Source organism: Tupaia chinensis, unplaced genomic scaffold (assembly GCF_000334495.1).
Source record: "Tupaia chinensis unplaced genomic scaffold, TupChi_1.0 Scaffold149011_1, whole genome shotgun sequence".
NCBI lineage: Eukaryota > Metazoa > Chordata > Mammalia > Scandentia > Tupaiidae > Tupaia > Tupaia belangeri.
The window spans coordinates 1,926,862-1,953,716 of NW_006208857.1; the positions used below are offsets into that span (position 1 = coordinate 1,926,862).

Genomic DNA, 26,855 nt, shown 5'->3' on the forward strand with positions numbered 1-26,855 from the left:
GGAATGTTCACACTGAATCATTTCGAATTGGCATCTTCAGATTTAGACAAGCAGGACAGCTCTGTAGGAATCTGGCACTGGACTTTGAAGAGAGTCTAAAAAGAATTTGTGTCTCTCAGCTTTGAGGATGAGGCAGGAAAGTATTTCATGCCCAGCCAGTGGCGTTTAAGTCTTGCAATGCAATTCTTATGCTACCTACCAGACATTAATACAGGCTTCACAGGATAAGGACACAGTTATTCACAGGGTGCCCTCACTTCAGATACCAGCTGCAAGCTTTGGAGTTCCCAGGCCACTTGCAATCCTGACCCACTGGCTATAAATTCTGGGTTACACTCTCTGGTTTGGTAATTCATTTGAATGACCCAAGAATGGGGTGTATGAACAACTGCAGATTTGTAATAGTAAAGGGATATAAATCCAAACCAGTGAATGGGAGAGGCATTTAGAGTGAGGTCTGGGAGTGTTGTAATCACAAAGCTGCCATATCTGCAGGATGTCTAATCTCAGCACACTGGTGTGTATCACTAAACAAGGAGCTCACTCAAGCATGTGTGTGCAGAGTTTTTACTGGAGTTTCATTACTTAGGCATAATTGAGTGAATTATCTGCCATATGATTAAACTCAATTTCTAGCCCTATTCTCCTCCTCTGAGGTAAGGCTGCTGCCAGGTAAGTCAAAGCTCCAACCAGCATGGTTGATCTTTCTGCATGGCCTGTCCCTGTTCTAGGAAATCTTGTTAGTATAAATTTAGGTATAATCCTAAGTAGCAAAGGTACTCCTATCACTCTGAAAATTCCAAGATTTTAAAGGTTCCTCTTAGGAACCAAGAGCAAGACTACACAGTAGATCTGCAGGTCAAGTCACTTTGCTAAGTATTTTTTTGTCTACACTAGTTGGCTACCTTCAAGATTTCCCAGTAGACATCGACCAACTATATCAGAAAAGCCTCCCTTAAATTAAATAGGCATTGATAATGAGAGCAATCCCACATTTGATAACTTCTTATAGAGGAGTTCATGACCCACCACAACCCTCTTCTCAGAATCTCTGCCCTTGGCTATTTCGAAATGATAGTAGCAGAGAGACTGTCCATATTAATGAGTATGTATTTTGTTGGTGGTTTCTATATAGCTTCAAAATCAATAAGAAAATTAGATGGGAAAATAAAAAAGATTCTTGATCATTAGATAAACTTAGGGTGTATTGAAGGAGAGAGTTATAGAAACAGCATATTATAACTTGCAGTAAGTTTAGTCATAAGAGGCCTAAAGAAAATATAGGGAGAACAATTATGAACAGAGACAACAGGAATACTTTAGAGAAGGAGAGATTTAAGGATTTCAACAGGGGGAAAGGGGATGGCATTCCAAGTAAGGAGGATTCTTCTGATTGCTGTCTGCTGCACGGATGACTTTCCCCCCTCAGTTTCTCCCATCTGCGTAGTCCTGTTATCCCCCCGGTAAAAGAGACTTACACAAGGAATGAAGCAGGCTTCGTCTATTCCTTTGAATATTTTCAATGAGAAGCCAAACACTTTTTTCTTTTCTGATCCTAGAAATCTCTTCCGGGACCAGCAGGTGGCGTGGTGGTTAAGGTGCTGGACACTCCCACATGGCCAACTGCGGTTCGAGTCCCGGACCTGGCGGCCTCCTTTATCCCTTTCTCTCTCTCTCTCTGGTCAAATTAAAATAAATGAATGAATAAATAAAATTAAATAAATAATAATAATAAAAAAATAGAAATCTCTTTCTACCTGCAACTTTAGTCTATCTCACAGGTTCATTTCCTGGGAGTCAGAAGCCCTCACGAAGGAGTTGAAACAAAATCTTGGCATTTAACATTAGTTGAGGGAAGAAGGTATGCAGAAAATATAGTTTGAGGTCATCCGGACCTCACTGTGTTAAGGCTCAAAAGTGACACACTCACCTCCCCCCCCCCACACACACACAGACTGCTTCCTGACAGTACAGCCAGACTCAGCCTATCCGGCTCACTGCTATTCACTGGGATCTGGCTAGTTTAAGAAGCGAACCCTGGATGTTAGAGATGACTGCTAGCTAGGACCAGGGTATGAACTCCTGACTCAGAGTGATTTAGCACCCGCTACCCAGTGCTTCCAGGAAGGACATGGGTGGTGGCCATTCCACCCAGGAGGCATGACCTCAACAGCTCGGGCATTTCCTACCCTTCTCTTACTCTTCCCACACTGTCTGATTTCAGGTTTGTGGGCAGGCCTGGAAGCTACGTCTATGTGTTCGATGGTTACCGCATGGAAGAGGCAAGTACAGCCACTGGTGTTTCATGCCTGGCTAGTGGTTTGCAGGTGCACCCTTTCTCCACCCCTAACCCCATCCTTATTCACAGCATGGCTTATTTCACACCTGTGCTTCTTCGAGCTCCACCTGATCTAACCATACCTGTTTTCATCTTCTCCTTGCAGTGTGCTCCAGGAGGCTGCCTCATGGAGCTCTGCATTCAGCTCAGCATCATCATGTTGGGGAAACAGTTAATCCAGAACAACATCTTCGAGATCGGAGTCCCGTATGTGATCAATTCATTTCGCTTTGCTGCCCGGGGCAAGCCCAGAAGTGCCAGGCATTTGGCGGGCCTTTCATGGCCTCTCCTCTTTCCAGATAGTTTGGTTATTTATTCCTCTGTCTATTTGCCAATAGCTTTCCCTGTAGGGCAAAGCCCCTCCCACTGGCCTTGTTTGCCAATCTAATTTGGAATATTTGAGGTTCAGAAAGATTTACCATGTACTTAAGTACACATAGCTAGTAAGTCTTGGTGCCAGGAGTCAGATCTCCTGGAACTTAAAGAGCATAATATTTTTAATGCAATTTGTTCTCCCAGTAAATAAATACAAGAGACTTTCAGTGTGGTAGATCGAAGGATAGAAACGTCTGGAACACAATGGAATCATTTTGGAAAATCTCTGAGAAAAAAAAAAAAAGAGAATCTATGCTCTTAGGAGAGAAAGGAAGAAACATGAAATAGGTGGTTTTCATGTGGATTCTCTCTCTCTCCTCCCTCATGGTTTTTTGTGCAAATGTCATAGAAGGGACTTCTCTCAATTAGATTTTTCATTGAGATCCTCACAAAAGTGAACAATGACTCCCAAGTACTGGACCTACAGGACCAGAGGCTGGAACAAGTTAAAATCTATTTACAGGTCAAAGAAAAATGTAACTTCTGCCTCCCCTTTCCATTGCTCTGTGGTTTTAGAGAAGAATCTGTTCCAACGGATGCTTTCAGGCAGCCCATTATCCGAGGACTAGGGAATGACAGAATGATCAAGGGTAACTCTAGTTGGCTGGGCTGGTTCTGTTTAGGAGGACAGAGTGCACAGTATGTTCCAGGTCTGGAGTTCTTTGCAAACCACTTGCAAGAATGACTATCCTGGGATGTAGCCATTAGACAGTCCCCATAGGGTTAGTTGAAGATTCTGTAACACACTCCTCTCCCCCTTAGACATCTACTATATCATTGTATAAATGGTTCTGAGAGGTCCTACAACAAAGAAGCTTATTTAATTCCTTTCTTTTCAACTATATTTGTTCCTGTTTGCCCAGGATACTTAGTTGCAGCCATTAGAATTTACTCTGATTAGTTTAAACAGCAGAGGAATTTATTTGAGAATAGAGTGGCTCGCAGAGTATAAAGTGGCCAGAAAATCAGGAGTGACACTGCCCATAGGGTAGGAGGGCTTGCAGGGGACATCACTCCTATACCCTATGGCTCGAATAAAAAACATACCATGAAATGGCCTTGTTTCCTCAGAGCTTAGATTTTTAGTTTGGGAGACAAAATAGATTGCATATAACTGGGTACTTTCCATATGATGCAAAATCTATCTGAATCCACGGTTAGTAAAGGGCAGGAGTTTTGGAGAAGACTTTAAAAGCAGAGAGATTTCTTCCAGGATGTGTCTGTCTTGAAATAAGGCTGCCACCCTCATATGTTATAAGATTGTCTGCCATTATTTTCTTTATAGAAACAAGTTACTTCAGGTATGTGAATCTTTCTTAAATGAACAACTGACTAACTTTGGTCTTATCACAAAGACCTCATCACCACAGTAGCACTAAAAATGGAGAAAGAAAAGTTCAAAGAGATGGTGGTTTCCTGACCAAGGTCTTGGGATGTGCCAGGACATGGCAAGAGTCCAGAATCCTTCTAAGTCTATTTAGGGATCCCTGGGTCTGAGGTTCCTTGAGCTGCATTAGAAGATGTATAATCAAACCTCTTTCCCCCTGCTTCTGAGGGGCTGTAACTGTCTGAAATGTCCCCAGAGAAAACTATTCTTTGGTGCCCCTGAGAAATGCATTTACAGAGCTAAAGTTATCATGGAGAAAATTTAATTTACCTGGGGTGGGGGGAAGCCCTATTAATGAGAGCTTTACTTCAATGAATGAGACTCATTATTACTTTATAACTCTGACATTCTCGTCCTCAGAATGGGGCTCACCATTGAACACTAGTAATTAGGCTGCACATTTAGGGGATTTTTTGCCCACGTACTGGGACAACATCAGGTGGTACTTGGGCATGTGATTTTCGGGAGAAGATTGGAAAAAGCATTCGTGCCTTGGGTTCTGCATTCTTGCCCACTTCCACCAGCCCCTAGTCACCGGTCAGCCTGAGAAAACTTGCCCCTCTGCAGGTCTACCCTGTACCCTGATTTCTGACTGAATGCCACTCTGTAGTTGGCAGATGAAGCTAGTGAAGCAAATAGTGCCTGTTTTCTAGGGCCTTACCCTCTTAGAAAGACAACATTTGTGGACAAACATGCAGAGAGTAGACAGACAGCTCCACAGCCACATCTGGCCCCTTTGAAGCTCTGAGGCCAGCTGTTTCACAAGTGCTACAAAAACAGTCTTCATCCCCCTTCAAACATCTGGAGACGACACCTGCTCTTCCATACACTGCCATTCTGCTCTGGGTGGCAGTGTGGAGAGCTCATGGGTATGAGATGCCCATTTTTCCCTCCCTGGACTTCTGCTTTACTACTTAGCCTGCTCTGTGTGGGTCCAGAAGCCCTTTGTGCAGTATAAGAGAGGCAGGCTCCGGGCATATGTTGTGACTGTGTATTGGCATGTTCCCCACCCGTCAACTGCATCAGCTACATGGCAGATGAAAATAACACATGGCTGTTTGCCGGGAAGGCTAAATCTTCTTGTTTATGCTTGATGTGCATTCACTATTTTGTGTGTTTAAAAATGTGTTACACTTCTATCAATATTAATTGCATGGTAACTCATAAAGCCATTGGGCAAGTCACTTTTTTAAGTCTCGCTGCCCTCATCTCTTGATGAACCTAAGTAGCCTTTTAACCATTTCTAAGATGCCTTTCAGCTTGAACACTTCGTGAACCTCTCTCCAATTCAGCGAAGCTGGTCACTGTCAATTTCAGATACATTTTACCTCTGTCTCAGGTGTTTCCTCATTTACATTCCAGTCTGCTGAAGGACACATTCAACATAATTATGTAATTAATTTGGGGGACATAGAGAAAAATTCTACCAAATTCCAAAGCCTTTATAACTGTACCAGTTGTATTTTGAATTTGATCACATGAAATCACTAAAACTATGACTTTTGGATCCTCACTCTCTGCTTAGAGTCTATTTTCAATAAATTAGACACCCTCCAACCCAGATCTAAAATACCTGGCACTATCCTTACATTAAGAAAGATGAAATAAACACAGGGTAAAAACTTTAACAACCAAAAGAGACATTGTATTTGATAGTGAGGAAGGAGTTACATAAATGACAAATATTAGGCCCAGTGGTCTTTTTTTCTTTTCTCTCTCTCACTCTTTTTTTTTTTATAGAGATTTTTGCTATAGGGCACACATTACTAGAGAGAGAGACAGAAAGTGAGAAATCACCCTGCAGAGGGTTGGCTGTGCCGCAATCCTATCTCCTTCATTCTTCTCTCAGAATTTTGGGCACACACACACACATATGCCTGGCATGAGTTTCAAGCCACTAGGTGTGGGACTCGAACCATGGTCGACCACATGAGAGTCCAACACCTTAACCATCATGTACCTGCTGGCCCTGGCCCAGTGGTCTTTAACACATCTCTGAAGGCCTGAGATTTGGTGGCCCTACAACTCTGGGTTTAAATTCAAGCTTCAAAATATAGTTACTGTGTGTCCTTGGAAAAGCTCCTCTGGAAAGATTTCCATTCAATATGGCTGTGTGCAAAAACAGCTTTGATAAAAGCTCAGCCATCTAGAAAATGGAAAATACGGATATCTGAGAAAGGAAAAACTGCTCTTGGGGTTTCATGGTAGTCAAGATTGTACTGTGGCTTGTAAGTTTAAAGGGGGTGCTTTGAAAGTGTGGCAGACCCAGGGGGAGAAACTGAAAGGACCAGCCCAGGAAGAGGATTTTTCTCTTCTGTCCCAGATTCAGTGACGTTAGCTTGAGCACGCCCACCTTTGCTAGGCCTAGTTCAGAGGCCCTGGAGAGGGGCAGCCACAGTGCTCCAAAGAAAGACACTAAGATGAGGGCAGGGGCACTAAGCACTTTAAAGGCAGCTTGGTGACTAATGCCATGATAATAGCTAAAACCTGGCCCTGCGGTCTGGTCTTGGGCTACTCCACTCATGCAACCCCAGGCCCCTGGGGCCTGACACAGTTGTGACACATGCTGTCCAGAGTAAAGCTGGATGGTTTTAGACCCTACAGGCTCCAGAATAATGTTCACAGGCATCTCCTTCTGAGATGAGTTCAGACACGGGAGGCACATGGGAGAATCTTATCTTGTGCAGCTTATGATCTGAGTCCTTGGTGGGGATTTCCTTCCTCCTCGCAGACACTGTCTTTCCCATGTGTTTGTGCAAAATAGGTTTTGAATCCAAATGACGTTGGTGCCCCTAAAACATGCCACACCATTCCTCTACTCTTCACTATAATTCTATATCAAATTTAGCTCCAGTTTATATTAAAGCAAAATTAGGCCTCTTATCATTTCGAACAGATGCATTTTTTTTTTATTTTTATGAAAGGGTAAATCTCTTTTATGTACCAGATCCTCTCCTGGGCATACTGCACGATGGAGAGAGTAGACAAACCGATAGATATTTCCACTGACAACATGTCTCTCCATTGTTATTCTTAATAAGAGCACCAGATCACATCCCAAAATAACTGTGATACACTCCTGGACATAGCTAGTGAGATTTTATAAACTTTAGGCTTTTATTTTTTATTTTTGTGAAAGTGATAAATACTACATTTTAAGACATAAAACAGATTTTTTTTTTTTTTTTTTGCTATAGGGCACGTGCACTCACCAGAAAGACAGAGAGAGACAGAGAGGCAGAAAGTGAGAAATTGGCCCCAGCCGGGATGGCCACGCCGCAATCCCTTCTCCTCTTGGGATCCTGGGCACGCACGTACATGCGCCTGGCGTGTGTTTAAGCCACCAGGTCCGGGACTTGAACCACAGTCGACTACATGGGATTCCAGTGACATAGCCATTATGCTAACTGTTGGTCCCTAAAACAGATTATCTCTCTTTTTTTTTTTTTGGAGAGGTTTTTGCCAAAGGGCGTGTGCACTCGCCAGACAGAGAGAGATAGAGAGCTAGAAAGCAAGAAATCACCCTCCAGGGGGGATGGCCACACCGCAATCCCTTCTCCTCTATTCTCCTCTTGGGATCTTGGGCACACACACACACGCGCCTGTCGTGAGTTTTAAGCCACCGGGTCCGGGACGCGAACCTCAGTTGGCTACATGGGAGTCCAGTGACATAGCCATTACACTAACTGCTGGTCTCCTAAAACAGATTCTCTTTAAAATCATCATAGGAAGCCTGTATTCTCCTCCACACAACAGAATCTGGTCATTGGCCATCAATTTATGGAACAATTGGAACTTTGACAGGTGTCAAGAAAAGCAGTACCTAGCCCAGAGGCGAATGTATTCCTGTCTTTGACCCAGGCAGAGCTATACTCTGCCTAGCATTTACTTTTTTCTTTTTCTTTTCTCTCTCTCTCTCTTTTTTTATAACTTGTTTACATTTAAATGTTGTATGCCTTTGTGGGGTATAATACAGATTTTTGAAGCACACATGTGGTGCAATAGTCAAATCAAGGATTGTACATGTTCATGGTCTTTAACAAAGAACACCACGTAGTAATGCCTTCCTTCTCTGAGGAGGGCTCAAGTCTGTTTACCAAGTCTGTAGAGACCGTGTGGGGCCCAGGTTCCTGCTGCAGGAAGGCTGAAGGTGTGACAATCCCCTGGGTCATGGTGTGAGCGCATGGCACACAAGCTGAAGAATAGCTCCCAGCCTCCCAGAGAGTTTCTGAGACTTGTCATTAAAAAGGGACTGAAAAATAGCAGATGAAAGGATAAGAGAGTAACTATCAATGGAGTTATTTTAACAAGATAGTGCATCATACAGTCAGAATCATCATCTGAAGTTTTCTAAACAGCCCAGCTGTGTATTATACACTTGCAGGATTCCTATAAATTCTGCTCTGGACAAACTTGCTTTATTAATTTTGCTAAGGGTCACTGAGGTATCCATAAGAGAAACTTCTGGGAACGATGAGCTCCTAAGAGCTATTTTGTGAAGTTTCATCTCACCTTTTGGACCTACCCACACTGCTGACCCCCAAATTTTTCCTGCAGTTCCAACTTCTTCCCTGGCCTTGCTAAAAAATGTTTAATTTACATTTAATCACTGTACATCTTTACAGCATACAGCGTGGTTTTTCCCAGCCTGAATATGATGCACATTGGTCAAGTCGAAGACATTGCCATGTACATGATCAACAGATAACTTTTCTTTCTTGTAAATATCATCCCCTGACCCCCTCCCTCCCACCCTAACCTTCTTTACCTCTCAGCCTTGTGACCCCTTCTTTTCCTGTGACTGCTCCTTCCATGTCTGTTCCCTCTGCCTCATCCCCCAGCTGTTACTCCTCAGAGCTCTTTGCCTGGGTGATGTTCATTGCTAGGGCTTCTGTCCTGCTTCTCCTTGAGGCTCCTCCAGTCTCCATCTCTAGACAAAGACTTCCTTTCAGAGCTCCAGGCACAGACGAAGGGACTTCAAAAAGTTAGTGGAAATGGAGTTAAACGATTAAGATAAAAATATGAACTATACTTTTCAACCTAAGTTCCATCAAGTTGAAGACACTTTTGTAAGTGATGATTTATTATGGTTCATTCCATGGTTAAATTCCTAGGACTGAGGATCGTTTCTTACATTATTAACTAAAGAAAAATGGGTTTCCTTTAAATATATTTTAGAAAACACAATGAAGTCAGAAGGAGCCACATTAGATATCAGGTGGAGGGCTAGTGACTTCCCATTGTTTGATGAGAAGATGAACAGGAGCGCTATAGTGGTGGAGGAGGACTGCCTAATAGAGCTTTCTTGGGTGTTTTTCTGCTAAAACTTTCTCCAATAACTCATAATAAACACATGTTATCTTCTTTAGCCCTCCAGCAAGTCAAGAGGCAAAAATGCCTTGAGCATCCCCCCAAACTGTTGCCATGGCACCTCTGCGCTTGACTGGTCCACTTTTGCTTTGACTGGACCACTTCCAACTCTTGGTAGCTGCTGGTTTGATTATACTTTGTCTTCAGGATTGTCCTCGTAAAGCCATGTGTCATCTCCTGTCATGGTTTTTTCAAGAAATACTTCAGGATCTCAATTTCACTTGTTTAAAATGGCCATTGAGAAGTCTGCTCTTGTCTGCAGTTGACCTGGGTGCAACAGTTTGGGCACCTATCGAGCAGAAAGTTGCTCCACCTTAATTTTTCAGTCAGAATTGTATGAACGGAACCAGTTGAGATGTGTGTGGTGTTGGCTTTTGTTTTTGCTGTTAATTTTGATTCTCTTTAATTAGAGGACAATAAGGTTCATTTTTTTATTCACAAATTGATATGAATGGTGTGACACTGCGGGTGTCACCTTCAGCATCATTTTACCCTTTTTAAAAGAAATTTTCTTTTTTAATTTGCCAGAAGATGTGTGCACTTGCCAGAGAAAGCGAGAGAGAGAGAGAGACTGTGAAAACAACCTCCATGGTGGGGCGGCATGCTGCAGCACCTCCTCTTTCACACCTCCCCTCCTGGTGGAACTCTGGACATGTACACATATGTGCCTGGCATGTTTCACAAACAGCCAGGTCCAGGATATGAACCACACAGTTAGCCAAGAAGGATCTAGCCACCTTAACCACCATGTCACTGACTGGTCCTTCTTTTTTCTTTTCATTTCCTTTTTATTTTAAATTTATTTTCTGGGACAGCCCATGGTCTAGTGATTAAGGGAGCTGGATCCCATGGCTGATCACGCAGTTCAAACTACAACCCGAGTGGCTTGAAAAACACAATGGGCACTTGTGCATGCATGCTCAAAATCCCAGTAGGGAGTAGGGAAATGGAGGAGGTGGGATTGTGATGTGACCATGTCTCACTGGGGAATGCTCTCTCTCACCCTTTCTCTTTGTCTCTCTCTCTGGCAAGCAAATGGGCTCTCCGGCAAAAAACACAATACAAAAATAAAAAAACCTCCTTTATTCATGTTAGCGCGTACTTATGTGCGAGAAAAGAGAGAGAGAGAAAGGGAGAGGAGCATTGCTCATGAGGTCTGATCATCCCATGATACCCTTCTCTAGCCCTTCAACCCACTGGATCTGCAGCACATGTGCATGTGCCCGACGTGTTTCAGACTGACCTGGCTGGAGATTCAAACTGCAGTTGCTACGTACGGTGCATTACCACTGTGCCATGGAGCAGGCCCTTCTCATCTCTTCCTAAAATGAGTGATCTGTTTCTAAACTGTTGATTTCTTTGGGGACATTGTTCTTCTACATTTTTTTGTAAAGTAACAGTGATTTCACTATTCTTCCACTGAAGCTTCAACATAAACATGGTTTTTGTATAACTTCAATTTTAGCAGAATTCATGTTACGCTGATAGAAGCTCTTTTCAAACCGATATGTTTTTTAGTGCCTCAAACCAGATTCTGTTCAGACATGTGTTAACAAGTTAGTCTGAGTTTATTTTGGTGCAAAATATTTTTAAATCCATAAATAGTTTTTTCATAATATGCATTTTCCATAATTTTTAAAAAATATTTATTTATTTAATTCCATTTGTTGTTATAATCATTTTTAAATTTTGACCAGAGAGAGACAGAGAAAGAGAGAGAAAGGGAAAGTGAGAAAGCAAGCCTCCAGGTCCAGGACTCAAACCTTGATGGGCCATGTGGGAATCCAGCGCTCTTAACCACCACACCACCTGCTGGCGCCATTTCCATAAATTTTTTAAAGACCTCTCGTACTTACAATTTCTTATTAGTTATCACTACTTAGTTGTCTTATGGGTTCTTCTACCTTGACATGCCCAAAACTCCTTCTTGTCTTCATCCTCATCACCAAAACTTCCTCAGGGCCCAGCAGGTGGTGTGGTTAAGACGCTGGACTCCTACATAGCTGACTGAAGTTTGAGCTCTTGCCCTGGTAGCTTTCTATCTCTCTCTGATGAGTGCACATACCCTATAGCAAATTAAAAATAAAATAATATACAATAAAATTAAATAAATAGTTCTTTAAAAGAATCCTCTTTTTAAATGTTCCCTCTCACGGCAAACTGCACCACCATCTGCACACATGCCCAAGGACTCAGGGAATTATCCTTGATTCTTCATTCTCCCACTCCCATCTACAATCCCCCACCATCTTCCTTAAAAAAAATTATTTTAAGAGAAATTTTTGCTATAGGGCATGTGTGCTCACCTGAAAGACAGAGAGACAGAAAGTGAGAAATCACCTCTCAGGGAGGATGTCCACGCCACAGTCCCTTCTCCTCCATTTTCCTCTCTGGATTTTGGGCATACATGTACACACATCTGGCATGAGTTTTAAGCTACACAGTCTGGGACTTGAACCACAGTCAACTACGTAGGAGTCCAGTGACATAACCATTATGCCATCTGTTGGTTCCCCCCCCCTTTTTTCTTTTTTTACATTTTTCAATTTACATATAATTGCTGTACATTTTTACAGCACACAAAATGGTTTTTCCCAGCATGAATTCAGTGCATATCAGGCAAGCCATAGATACTACCATGTACGTTATCATCAACAGATAACTTTTCACTTTTGTGTCTCTTAAATGTTTTCTGCTTTCCTCAGCCCCCTATTACTCACGCCCTCTTATACTGCCTCTGGTATCTATGGTTGCCTTCCCTACTATTATTACACCTTCTAATCTTTCAGTTTCTGCCATAGAGTGCAGACCTTCCATGTATGTTAAATGGGGACATATAATACATTTCATAGTCTGGCTTGCTTTGCTTAGCATTAAATCTTCCATATTCATCCACTTTGTGTAAAATGTCAGAGTTTCATTTTTTTAAATCACTGAGTAGTATTCCATAGTGTATATGTGCTACATTTTTTTCATTCCATTCATCTCATCTTGGACATTTGGGTTAATTCATGTTTTAGCAATTATGAATAATGCAGCAATAGACATTGATTCTTGATTTTACCTCCTAAGCATCCTAATTTGTCTTCTACTCTGAGAGTTTTTAAATGTTTATCTTTCTATCACTTTATTGAATTTATTTCGGATAAGTTGACCAAAGTTATCCTGGTTCATTGCCTTTCATCCTTTTTTTTAAAGTTTAATTTTTTTTTCATGAGCAAGAATGACAGAAAGAGAGAGAAGAGAGAGAAGAGAGAGAAAGGAGAGAGAGAGAGAGAGAGAGAATAAAAGTAGACTAGTTGCTAATAAACTATATACCCTAGATGATACTACCATAATCTCTCACCTGAACCCCTGCATAGCATTCAAGGCCTTCAGTGCCATGAGCTTACTCTGTCTTTCAATCTTTTTCATTACTTTCTTTCTTATACTCTATGCTTCAAGCATTTTGAGCTCTCTTCAGTCCTATGAGCCATTCTGACATTTGTCTTCAGCTGTTGCATAAATAATTTTCTATGCTTATAATAAAACTGTCATTTTTCACATGACTCCTTTCCCACTCTTCTTCTATTATCTTTTATTATTTTGTCTCAATTTATACATTTCTTCTGCAGGGAGAACTTTCTTAGGTAAGAATTCCCTATTTTTTTTTCATAATTGCTTAAACTTCTCCCTTTATAATATTCTTCACACATTATTGGTAACCCTTGTTGAAATGTCCACTTTCCCAGGTAGATTATCTCATCAAATATAACATGTCATATTTTTTTTTCCCATGGAGATGATCCTCTAGGAACCCTACATTCTTCTGTTCAAATCAAAGCTCTTTGTTCTCTGTGTCTGCTATAGAGCCATCAGTCTGAGTTAAATCCAGCATCTTTTTTGAATGAGTCCTTAATTGCTGTATTTTCCATGTGTTTTCCTTTTTTTTTTCTGTCTTCAGTTAGTGGGATTCATACTCTAAGAGCTTTGTGAGAATGAATGTTTAGAAAGTTAAGTTTTCTTAATTAAACCTGGCATATTTAAAAATAACTTTATTCTGCCTTTACACTTCATGTACACTTTGGCTGGGTATAGAATTTTATGCTGAACATTAATTTGCTTTCTAAATATTAAATACATTTCTCTAGAGTCTATTAATGTCAAAGGCCAATGTTAAAAACTGTAACCAATAATTTGTACAGGGTCTATCTTTGCCCCTCAGGACTTGGGAGCTTTGGAATCCTTTTCATTATCCCTACATTTTTGAAATCTCATGATGATGTGCTTTGCTGTAGCTTTTATTTATTTATTTTTCTGTTATTATGCTGAGTGGATCCTTCTAATCAGAAAATGCATGTCCTCTACCTCTGGGGCTTTAATATATATATATTGCTTTTGTATCTTCTTCCTCAAAATGTTTTCTCTTTCTGACTAAATGTTGGAGTTCCTAGATCAATTACAGTTTAAATCTTTTTCTCTTTGTTATTGCTTATTTCTCTTTCTTTTGTTCATTTTTTCATGAGCATTTATTGATTCTTATCTTCTGTTAATTTTATTGAATTTATTTTAGATATAGCATTACCTTGGTTCATTTTTTTATTTTTTTAAAGTTTATTTTTCAATGAGCATGACAAACAGCGAAAAGGGGGAGGTTGAAAGAGAGAGAGAGAGAGAAAAAAAAAAAACCCTAACCGAATCCTGATGCCATTATTAACTCTTAGCCTCAGCTAGCCCTGGATCATGGACATATGTGTGCCCAGTCTACTCAGGAAGGTCTCTGGATGTGAACCTGGAACACTTCCTTGTGGGCCAACCTCACAGAGCTGTGACACCATATGTCCTAATTTTCTTATCAGAATATATTTCTTGGGAACCAGCAGTTAGCGTAATGGCTATGTTGCTGGACTCCCACATGGCTGACCACGGTTCACGTCCCGGACCCGGTGGCTTAAAATTCACACCAGGCACGTGTGCATGCATGCCCAAGATCCCGAGAGGAGAATGGAGAAGGGATTGTGGCGTGGACATCTCCCCCGGAGGGTAATTTCTCACTTTCTGTCTCTATGTCTCTCTCTGTCTGTCTGGCAAGCGTACACGCCCTGTAGTGAAAACCTCTCCAAAAAATAAAAAAATAAAAATAATATATTTCTTGCTCCTACTGATATTGGGAAGTGCTAATTACCTGGATAAACATGGGTGTAGAGACATGAGGGTATATTGTTCTCTAAACAGAGCTTTGACCCCATACCGTTGGAATACCTAGTGCCTCCAATTCCCAAGGCTTTCTGAGACTTTATAGTATGAATTGGTTTGCTTTCATCTGCCATTTTCCAGTGTGGATACATGATATTCAGTCATTACAACTTTGCTAACCTATTATTAATTATATTAATGAAAGACATTAAACATTCATTAATATCTCTCACATACTGCTGTATTCATGACAACTTATATATTAACCAACGGTTTCATACATTTTCCATCCATTTATTGTTAATTTAGTGGAACTTCAGAAGTGGATGTGTGCATATATTTGATTTTCCTTTTATAATGAAACAACTAATTATTTTTTTACTAAAATTTTGATCAAGATCTTCTGGTTACTTGTACCAGAGGGGAAATATCAATTTGAGTTCTGGTTTTAGACCTCTTCTTTTTCCTTTTCTTCCTCCCTTTTTTCCTTCTCTCTTTCTTCTTCTTCTTTTTTTTCCCTTCATCTTCTTCCATCCACACTATTTGACTTCAGAATCTTTAGGCAAGATCTAAAGCATCCACACTATTTGACTTCAGAATCTTTAGGCTCCAAGTTTTGTTTTTGTTTTTCATTTTCTTATTACCACAGAATAGTTACTTTTTGTTTTATTATGAAAAAAACTTTAGTACTATTTTTAATGTATCTCAACTTACTTTTTAAATCCTTCTATGATAAGGATGATGATGATAATGACAGTGATAAGGGCAATGATAGTTTACTGAGCTCTTAACAGATACCAAGTTCTATGTTAAGGATGTTACACAATTATCCCTTTTAATAGACCCTGTAGCAAGCTAATATTTATTTCTTCATTTTAAGGATTAAAAAAACTAAAGTTTATTCCATTTTAATAACTTGTTCAAGAAAATTTAGTGAATTACAAATTTATTTAGTTAGTTAGTTAGATTTTACTATAGAGTGCATGTGCTCACCAGAGAAAGACAGAGATACGAAAAATGAAAAATCATCCCCTGGAGGGATGGCTACACTATAAGCTCTTCTTCTCCAGTCTCTTAGGGATTTGGGGCATGCACGAACATGTGCCTGGTGTGATTTTTGAGACACCAGGTTCAGGACTTGAACCATGCTGTTAGCCATGTGGGATCCAGTGCCTTATCTTCCATGCTACCTGCTGGTTCTTAAACTTATTTTTACCCACTTTTTTCTGACTCCAAAGATTAGGCTTTTATACACTACATTATATTATGTTATTGGATAGCAATGATATCAGATGAAACACAATCAGAATATTATTTTGAACCATGAGATTTTTACTAACTAACAATAGAATGAGTTGCCCGATCATTATCAGAAGTGCTCCTCTGCAGAGATTTATACAGGGGTTAGTCTTGGGTGAGGAATGTTGGGGGGTGGGGATGGATTCCTGCATCTGGATGAAGCGTGGACTTCAAAATCCCTTTAAACTCTTCAAATATATATTCTGACTCTTCTGTTGTTATTTCTCCCAACTGTCTTAGATTGATTAGCAGAATTGGTACTTAGCTCCTTCACTTATTTTCATTCTTCATACATTGTGACTCAATGGGAGGTATGAAAGGACTATATCCTCAGGCATATATCAGCATTTAATGTTAAAAACAGCAATATAATCTATTCAACCCTCTCTATGTCCAGATATTGTACAGAGGACTATATAAATATTATTTTACTTAGTGCTCATACCAACCTTGAGAAGTCAAGCCACTGTCATCATTTTTAGACCAAAGTTTCTTAAATGTGATTCTCTTAGTCTTCTTGGGCTACTAGAACCAATACCATAGACTGAGTGGTTTACAAAACAGACATTTATTTTCTTATAGTTTTAGAGGCAGGAAAGTCTAAGTTTAAAGCGCAACAGGGTTGGTACCAGCAGTTAACATAATGGCTATGTCGCTGGACTCCTATGTAGTTGACCGTGGTTCAAGTCCCAGACCCAGTGACTTAAACTGATGCTGGGTGTGTGTGCGTGCGTGCCCAAGATACTGAGAGGAGAATGGAGAAGAAGGGATTGCGGCGTGGCCATCCCTCCTGGGAGGGTGATTTCTCACTTTCTGTCTCTCTGTCTCTCTCTGCCTTTCTGGTGAATGCATGCACCCTATGGCAAATGTCCTGGTGAATCCATCCCCCCTATGGCAAAAACCTTTCCAAAAAAGAAAAAAAAAAAAAAAAAAAAAAAAACAGTGCAAGAGGGTTGAGTTTCTGGCAACAGGGTTGAGTTGAGTTTCTGGTGAGGGCTCTCTTCCTGGCTTGTAGATGAGCACCTTCACTTCGTGTCCTCATATAGTAGAGAAAGAGAAAGATCTTTCTCTCTTTCACTGTAAGATCACTAAACCTATTGGATTATTATTCCACCTTTAGATCTCACTTAACCTTAATTACCTTCTAAAAACTCTATCTCCAAATATAGTTATATTGGGAGTTAGAGATTCCACATGACTTTTGGAGTAACATAATTTAATCCATAGTAGTGGTGGGTAGACAATTTTGAACTTGGCTTTAATGGGAAAATGATGATATTGATGTTATTGAGATCCCAAAATATCTGATTTGGGAAGAGAGCATCTTTCTACCACTCTCTAGATACCCTCTGTTCCCATGAAGAGGGACCTAGCTTACCTGTTGGACAGTAGGACAGATTCTCTTTCAACATTTGGCAGGAAAGACCAACTTTCTTGTTGCTTACCAGACAAAAGAATTACCATTCTTAGGACTGTGGAAACCTCATCCTTTGTGGAGAGTCTTTCATTATCTTGATAAATGATCACCCCAGGATATCTTTTGGAGAAAAATAGTCTTTTTAGTGTCTATCTGTCCTTGGGTCAGAGGTGGCTTTAGTGTCAAAACTTAGTTATTTCCTCTTTTATGTCAGCACAACTAACTCTGTTCTCTAGAATCTTTTGGTGACCAGTCCACTTCTTTTCCAGGAAACTAAAAAAATTGTTTCGGAAATTAAAAGATGATACAGAACCTGGAGAAACTGACTCTGCTCATTCAAAACATCCGGAGCAGTGGGACTTAGACTACAGCTTGGAGCCATATACCGGGCTGACTCCAGAGTACATGGAAATGAGTAAGAACCCCCAATCTTCCCTTCCACTGGGCAGGTGTGGATTAGAGTGTGAGAATGTGTGGGGGGTGGGAGCTGGGACGAATGACTGGCAGCCTATGTTGCTTCATCAGCTACTCAGTACTCCATTTCTCTTTCGGAGCCATATGAAGTTAAAAAGGGTGGATAAAACAATCCCCATGAGATAAGAATCAGGAGCAGGACCACCACCAACATGATAGAAGACACTAGAATAATGCCAGCTTTGCTTGGGTCCCCTCTCTTTATCTATAAAATGAAAAAATTGTCTTTCAGGCCCCTTTCTATGGTTTCTATCATTGACAAAACTGAGAAATAGTGAAGTCTGAAATTTAAGAATACAGTTTTCATGAAAACAAAGTATTGTATTCCTGTGACACTTGGGGGTCAAAGATATACACATCTTTTTCTTCCTTCCTTCCTTCTTTCCTTCCTTCCTTCCTTCCTTCCTTCCTTCCTTCCTTCCTTCCTTCCTTTCTCTCTCTCTTTTTTCATCTTTCTCTTTCTTTCTTTCTTTCTTTCTTTCTTTCTTTCTTTCTTTCTTTCTTTCTTTCTTTCTTTCTGTCTTTCTCTCTCTTTCTTTTTCTTTTCTTCTTTCTTTCTTTCTCTCTATAGATTTCTTTTTGCCATAGGATGCATGCATTGCTGGGGAGAGACAGAGAGAGAAGGAAAGTGAGAAATCACTCCCCCTCCCCAGGGAGAATGGCCATGCTGCAATCTTTTTCCTCCATTCTCTTCTCAATAGTTTTGTACCTGGCATGTTTTTCAGGCCACTTGGTCCAAGATTCAAATTGTGGAGGTGGCCATGTGGAATTCAATACCTTAACCAACATACCACCTGCTGGCCCAGATATATACATCTTTGATATGGAGAATACATGAAATTCTTCCACTCTGATCAAATAAGTCTGGGTAAAAAGCCAACTTTCAACGAAAAGCTGAGATGTTTATGCTGAGAGGAGACTCCTAGTTGCTGAGCTTCTGGTGGTTTTGGATAGAGGTTAAAGGCAGGAGTAAGTGTCAGTCTGGCTGATAGAACACAGTCATCTCAGACATGGCTTGGAAGCCATGATTTTTCCAACATGAGAAGTCTCTCAACCTAGACCACTAGCTGATTTCACTCTTGGTTACTTGAGAATAATCTCGGTATTTCATTCAGATGAATGTTTGTGAAGCCTCTTTCCAAAACTTAAAATTTAAAGATCAAGATCCTAGATATAGCATCTAAACAATGCTCAACCTACAGATTATGGAGAAACATCAACCAGATTAAATGAAAGAATCACTCAGGACTTAATTCAATACTTGATGCATTGAACCTATCACTGGGTTTATGTAATGGTTCCTGTCCCTTTTGGTTAATCACTTTCTTATTTGAGAGAGAGATTTTTGCTATAGGATAGGGCACATATGTTTGCTGGAGGGACAGAGAGAGACAGAAAACAAGAAATCACCCCATAGAGGGATGACCATGCTGCAATCCCCTTTCCTCCATTCTCCTCTTGGCACACATGCACTTTAGCCTGGCATGAGCTTCAAGCCACTGGGTCCAGAACTCAAACTGTAGCCAGCCATGTGGGAATTTAGAGCCTTAACTACCACACTACCTGCTGGCCCCAGTTAATCATTTTTTTGAGAGTTTTTTTTTTGCTATAGGGCATGTGCGCTTGATGGAGAGACAGAGAGAGCCCAAGGGAGGATGGCCATACTGCAACCCTTCTCCTCTATCCTCCTCTTGCGATTTTGGGCTAGTACACACATGTGCCTGCATGAGTTTTAAGCCACCAAGCCCAGGACTTGAACTGCAACTAACTACTTACGCGTACAGTGATATAGCCATTATACCATCTGCCGGTACCCAGTTAATCGCTTTTAATAGGGGACTACTGATGCCTCTTTATGTACCAGATACCTCACTCATTATTTCTAATGGATATATCCTATTCCCTTACAAAAACATGTGTGTTTATGGTAAGAGTGGAGGGATGGACAGGGTCTCGGTTAGATGGTTATGAACGATCTGTTCTAGCTCCAAGTGTCTAGTATTTTAGACAAAGCTTGGGCTTTGTAATCCTAAGCCAACTCACTGGAGAAGAAACAGTCATTTCATCTGCTTTGGGAACAATAGGCAAAGAAAGTATCAAGACCATTTATGGAAACATATAGCTCCCTTATGCTTTTCATGTTAGGTAAGTGCTACCTCTAATCCCTCTCCAATACTGAGCCAAATATTTACACAGAGGTGATTGCTCATGTTTCAAATGCCATTCTGCATCTGCCATCTTTTCACTCAGAAAGAAAGAAATTGCTGCCAGAGATTCAGGCTTCCATTTGGTAAGGGGCCAATATCAGGGGCCCCTGGGCTCTGTCTGTCTCTGCACCTTCTAACCCCAGTCTCATACCCCTACCACCAACTATCTGTGTAAGTTTTACATGCTTGCCCGCCTGCCCATCCGGCTAGCTGGCCATACCAAAGCTCCCTGTCTTTGAGTGATCAAGAACAGAGATTGTCGAGCCATATTCTCTGGGTTTAAATCCTAGCTTCAAGACTGACTAACTGGAAACCTTGAGTCAGTGGCAAGCCTATGTCTTGATTTGCTTCATTATTAAAAAGAAAAGAGTACCTTATGGTATTATTGTATCTATTGAATTAGTATCTGTGAAGTGCTTAGACGAGCATCTAGCACATATAAAAGTTGTATTAGGTGTAAAGTATTGCTTCTCTTACCGGTCTTAAGGCAATAGGAAGGTAGACTATGGGAAAATATGCTCTGTCAGCTTCTGTGTCCTTAAATATATATATCCACTATGTTCAAACTTGGGTGCTTACAAAGTAATGAGAAGGGGAAAAACATAAAGAGCTAGAAGACTTGATGACTTCTGGAAAAAAATCACATCAAGATGTAGAGAGTAAAATTTATAGATTAAAAAAAAAAAAGCAAAACAACAAATCCAACTACTTAAGGTTATAAATATAACCTTAAGAATAAAACAACCATGTAATAGGAAGTTTGAAAATAGAAGCAAGTAGAGAATATGTCTTCTAGAACTTTCTTTATTCAAGTCCAACTTATGAGCCTTTTGGTGCCATTTCTGGGCCCCTTTTTGTTATGTATATAATTTTTAAATCAAGTTGCAATTGTACACATTTGTTTCTCTTTTGATATTTTGCATTATATGAATAAACATTTCCAAGTTCTCACATAATAAATATTTAAAGCAAATAGCTGCGTGGTAACCCCTGTGATAAATGTACCTTCGTTTATTTACCTGTCTTCCAATGAAGAGCGTGAAGGCTTCTTTTCCAATTTCCCCTTTATCTTTATGCTCTAATATATACTATCATTGAGCATGTAACCTTTTCCACATTTAGTATTGTTTCAAGATAGATTTGCACCAGTGTGATTAGTTGATACACAGTGTGATTGATTGTATGGTTTTTGATTCAGTTTACCAAATTGCTTTTTGAAAGGATTAGGTCAATAGTCACAGGCAATGTATGAAAATACTCTTTCAGCAGTGCATAGTTAGTATTTTGAAGTTACATGATTTGAAAGAATTGTCAGTGAATAGTTAGCTTGAGATTCCCAGTCTCTATACAGACCCCATTTTTACCTTGTTAAGCTGAATGTAATTTTTTTTTCCAGAGAGATTTTTTTTTTTTTTTTTTGCCATTGGGCTCATGTACTCTCTGGAGAGACAGAGAGAGATGAAGAGATGAAAGCAATAAATCACCCCCCAGGGTTGATGGCCACATTGCAATCCCTTCTCCTCCATTCTCCTCTTGGGATTTTGGGCACACACACACACGAATCCAGTGTGAGTTTCAAGTTGCCAGGTCTGGGACTTGAACCAAGGTCAACTACATTGGAATCCAAAAACAACCATTACACCATCTACTCATCTCTCATTTGTTGTTTATAACCTATAGTATAAACTTTATTCTCTACTGCCTTGGTGTGTTTTTCTTCCAGATGTCACCAAGTCTTCTAGTTCTTTGCTTTTGCCCTCTTCTCATTACTTTGTAAGTACCCAAGTTTGAACACATGGTGAATACACAGAGCTGCGTGCTCTTTAGTTTAGCTTTACATAATGTTTTCTCTATGAATTCTTCACAGGGAGAATCCTAGTTTCTCCTGAGAGGAATCATTACTTAATTGTTTTTCTGTTCTGGCATTGTGTATGATAGAAATCCTGAGGATAGCTTACTGAATTATGGTAGCAATGGTCATGTCTGTTCTTCAGCAGACCCAATTTATTGGATTCCAAAGAGCAGTGAGTGAAGATCATGGCTATGAAGATATTTGTAGAGTCTAGCATATTTTCAGGTGCATAATAGGCACATACGTCCGATAAACAAAGATGAGTGCACTAGTGAATGAAGGAATATACTTATTAATGAGGAAAATATATTTTTACAGAGTTAAATTGTATAGTAATAGCAAGTGGTAGCCTAGCCTGGTGGTCCAGTTAGTGCCAAACTGAACTGCAGAGCTGGAAGCCACATGGCTGCCTGTTGGTTCAGATCCCTGGGTCAGCTTGCAAGCATGCTGGGTACATGATTGCATGCCCAAGATCCTGAAGAACTGAAGGGCTGAAAATAGGGGATCATTGTGTGACAAGACCCTGCTGAGTGTGCCTTTTAAAACTCTCTCTCTTCTTGGGACCAGCGGTTAGTATAATGGCTATGTCACTGGACTCCCACGTAGTCGACCGCGGTTCGAGTCCCAGACCTGGTGGCTAAAACTCACGCCGGGCGCATGTGCATGCGTGCCCAAGATCTCAAGAGGAGAATGGAGGAGAAGGGATTGTGGCGTGGCCATCCCCCCCCGGGGGGGGTGATTTCCTGCTTTCTGTCTCTCTGTCTCTCTCTGTCTGTCTGGCGAGCACACGTGCCCTGTAGCAAAAACCTCTCCAAAAAAAGAAAAGAAAAAAAAAAACTCTCTCTCTTCTTTTACATATTCATGTGCTCTCTATCATAAATAAAATGAATGGGTTTAAAAATCTTAAATAGGCAAATAAAGGATCATTTTCCAAGCAGGACTTGGTCAATTTCCACCTCCATGTAAGAGGTTGACTTAATGAACACCAAGGTCCCTTCTGGTTCCAAGGATCTACATATCAAAAGCTGGGAAGACCCATCTGAGGAAAGGACTGGCAAGTTCAGTCTTATGGCCAAAAGTAAATGTTGACAAAGCAAAGCAAACGGCAGTTTGCGTAGGGAGGGTTCAGATACAGTTTTGAGATTAGTGAAAAACCCTAAAGACCTAAAAAGGTTTGCATTTCCCATCAGGCCATAGGGTGCCTTGCCCAGTATGGTGATTATGAAGGCTGTTTCCCTTGGGGGAATGGATACCAAGTGCAGAAGGGGTGAGGTAAAGCTAAGAAAGGAACTAGGGAACACGTGAGTACAGGTCCATTTACCCATTTATCAAACATTCATTAAGCACCCAGAGGGAGGAACACGTCTGGAGACCAGGACTGTCTTTTTGATAATTCAGGATGATATTTATATTGATTCAGTCAACAGTTCAATGAATGTTGATGCAGTCTTGTCTGGGAAGAGAAGGCCTGTATCCTACATGTGCTTTCTAAGTCAAGTTCCATAGAAACTCATCACAAAATTCTTTAGGCCATTTTGCTAAGATGGTCAATTGATTTAGATATGACTTTTTATTTCATATTTTCTGTGTGAATGGATTGGGTCCTTTTGCTTGACTATCCTTTTCGCCCTTTAAGTGGATATTTATTCTCATGTACATTCAAAGACTGAGCTGGAGAATAAACTTCACTGACTTCATTAAGCAGCATACCTAAGAGCAGTTAGTTAAACCACTGGGCTTCCAACCCCAACACTGCTGTGGGCTTCCTATGTAAGTCTGGGCTTGGTGCTGAAAGTTAGCCAGGCCAAATTTTCTCATCTAGAAAGTGGGAAGGGAATAGCAGATGGGGTAGTGGTTAAGACATCTGGATCCTACATGGCCAACTCTGCAGTTTGAATTCCAGACCTAGTGGCTTGAAAAGCACACCAGGTGTGTGTGTGTGTGTGTGTGTGTGCACTCAAAAGCCTAAAAGAAGAGTGGAAAAAGGATCGTTGAACGGCCACTTACCTCGGGGATAATTTCTCACTTTCTTTCTCTCTCTTTCTCTCTCTCTCCTGCTAGTGCATGTGTCCTATAGCAAAACAAAACTAAGCAAAAAAGTGGAAACACTTAGGATTGTCCTAAGAATTAGAGGATGTATATAGAGTAGTTAAAAATCTACTCATGTGCATAGACACTCAATGAATGTTAGCCACCATTGTTATTGTCTAGAGTCCAATTTCTCTTGAATCTAGAAAGTTTTTGACTAAAAATGGTTTGAGGCCTCTGAATGTGCTAAGCCCTAAAGGTCCTGCCCACCCCATTAGGGTAGAGTCCTGAAGCAATGTTTAAAGAATGAGGGTACCAGGCTTCAAGGCTGCTCTAAGAACATTCAGAAGACTAAGCTATAAACACTCCAAGATGTTTGTCCTTTCAGAGAACTCTAAGCCCTTAGGGCTGAACTTGACAAGTCTGGAATCTGAAATGGGCTTTTTGTCATCTGTTTATCTAAAACCCACAAGCTTTTGTTCCTCTATTCATCCAAAAACTAATCGCTATTGTCTTTCTGCCTCAGGAATTCAATTATCTTCCTTAGAGTCTTCCTTTAGCCTCCTAAATGCAACCCAAACTCTGAGGCCCTTGGGCTATGAATGTGGGTGATGAGATGAATTCCTTGTCATTCACACAGTCATTAAAGGAAATCTCATTTTTCATAGTCATGAGCTTATATCCTGTTAAACCTTAAAAAAGGGGGAGGTTCACTTTTGATTGCATTTTTGTACTCATTCACTTATTCAGAGTGAAAGCCAGATATTATCTTGAAAGGCCAAAGCCCCCACTCTCTCTTGCTCCCTGGAAATAAAATGCAAGGGCAGATCTGTTTCATAGACCAGGAGGGCAAAACTCTCTCAGTCATATCCAAATTGTCTCATGAAGTTGCATGTTTGAACTTGTGAGTTCAGGAGGAAGGTCCACGAGTTGGTGCAGATCCTGCCTTATTCTCCATGGCTTCTTTCAGACTTGGGCATCCACCGTACCCAGGGAGAAGCCTCTCAGTGGGAGAGCCTTGTTGACCAGGGAATCCTTACCTCATTGACTTGGCCTGGGCTGAGAATTTTGGGTTCCTTTGTAAGCTCTCACTATATCTCTTTAGAATGACCTCAAGTGCGTCCTATTCCCTACATCCTTTTTCATTCCCTCTTCACTTTTCCTTCTTGCTTTTTAGAATAACTTTTCCAAAATGGAAACCAGAACGTTTATTTATTTTGTACCTAAAATCCCTTAATGCTACCCACTTTTTAAAAAAGTAGAGTTGGTATCCCCCAGTGCAGCACACCTGGGCGTTCGTGAGCTGGCTCTGCTTGGTGTCCCTTCACGGGTCCTCATGCGTGCATCTGGTATCTCATGATGCCATGTCTAAACATGCTGTCCTGTCTTAGCATTTTTGCTGAGTTGTCCAGACTCAAACACATCTGCTCTTGGAAATGTTTTCTGATTCTCCCATCCTCAGATCCTCCCCTCCTATCTTCTCCTATAGCTGCACCCCTTTCATTCTTATTACTAGAGGGCATGCACACTTGCCAGACACACACACACACACACACACACACACACACACACACACACACACACGCACACAGAAAGAAAGAGAGAAAGCGAGAGAAAGCGCATCCCTCAATCAGGGTGTGGTCACGGTGCAATCTTTTTTTCTCCATTTCTTGTTTTTGTCAGGATCCTGGACACACGTACACATGCGTGGTGTGTTTTTCAAGCTGCCAAGGCCAGAATTTGAACGTGGTTGGCCACGTGGGATCAGGCTTTATATACACAATGCCTAACTACTGCACTACAAGGCCAGCCCTACACTTGCATCCTTTGACAATGGGAGTGCTTTGGGGACAGGGACCATGTCTTATTCGGCATGGTTCCTGGAATATACTTAGAGCTCATTAAGTATTTCTTGAATGAGTGGCTCTTTGGGTCCCCTTCCTTCAGTGGCAGAGAAATAGAAGCCTCATTTCTCTTCACCCCACATTTGGGCCTCTCTCTTCACCATGGACATATTTATATGTTTCCTTAGATGCAGCAATTATCATCTTCCAAGACCAAAGTGAGCCACGTTCATTATCAGGCTTTCCCTCAAAGAAAAGTCACTTCTGGTTTTAATTTTCTCCTTTGCCTTCTGGGATCAAGTCATTAGTGGAAGTGGACAGAGTGGAATGCTCTCCTCAGACTTGGCTTGAACGTCAAGTCCAAGTCCACATCCTTCCCTGCACGGCACCCCCTCCTAATCATCCTGAGGGCAGTGCTGCAGCGTCGGGCCTGGGGCCAGCACTGGGGACACAGAGAGAGCAGATGCAAACTGTACCCTCAGGGTTCCTGGTGCAGCAGAGGAGAGAGTTGGGCAAGCAGTTACAGGACTAGTCTTGCTAGTGTAGAAAGGAATCCACCTAACTGCTTACTTCAGAGATCTGGGCCCTTGCCTCTTCCCTTTGACCAGGCAGAGCTGTGCCTCAGAGAATTGCCCATGCTTCTCTTCCTGTGAACCCATGGCTGCCCACTCACCAAACATTCTTGTTTTTAGAAACTATCTACTAAAAAGGGACCAGCAGTTAGTGTAAATGACTGTCGTTGGACTCCCATGTAGTCGACTACATTTTGAGTCCCAGACCCAGTGGCTTAAACTCATGCTGGGCCGCGTGTGTGTGCGTGCATGCCCAAGATCCTGAGAGGAGAATGGAGAAGGGATTGTGGTGTGGCCATCCCTCCTGGGGGATGCTTTCTTGCTTTCTGTCTCTCTGTCTCTCTCTGTCTTTCTGGCAAATGCACATGCCCTATAGCAAAATCCTCTCCAAAAGAAAAAAAAAAAAAAGAAAAGAAAAGAAGTTATCTACTAAGCAAAAACCACCAACCGGACCTGGTAGGCTCATCTCCTGGTCCCTGCCTCAGGCTTGTTTTGAAACAAGGAGGGAAAGGCTAGG

General features: G+C 41.1%; 1 protein-coding gene across 1 annotated transcript in view; it reads left to right on the plus strand.

The window, feature by feature from the left end:
- ANO2 (anoctamin 2) overlaps positions 1–26,855 on the plus strand; it is a 434,288-nt gene that overhangs the window by 360,045 nt on the left and 47,388 nt on the right. The window contains exons 17-19 of the mRNA XM_027769235.1: positions 2,225–2,282; positions 2,445–2,545; positions 17,631–17,776. Of these exons, the coding sequence (XP_027625036.1) occupies positions 2,225–2,282; positions 2,445–2,545; positions 17,631–17,776 (305 nt within the window). The remainder of the gene's footprint in view (positions 1–2,224; positions 2,283–2,444; positions 2,546–17,630; positions 17,777–26,855) is intronic.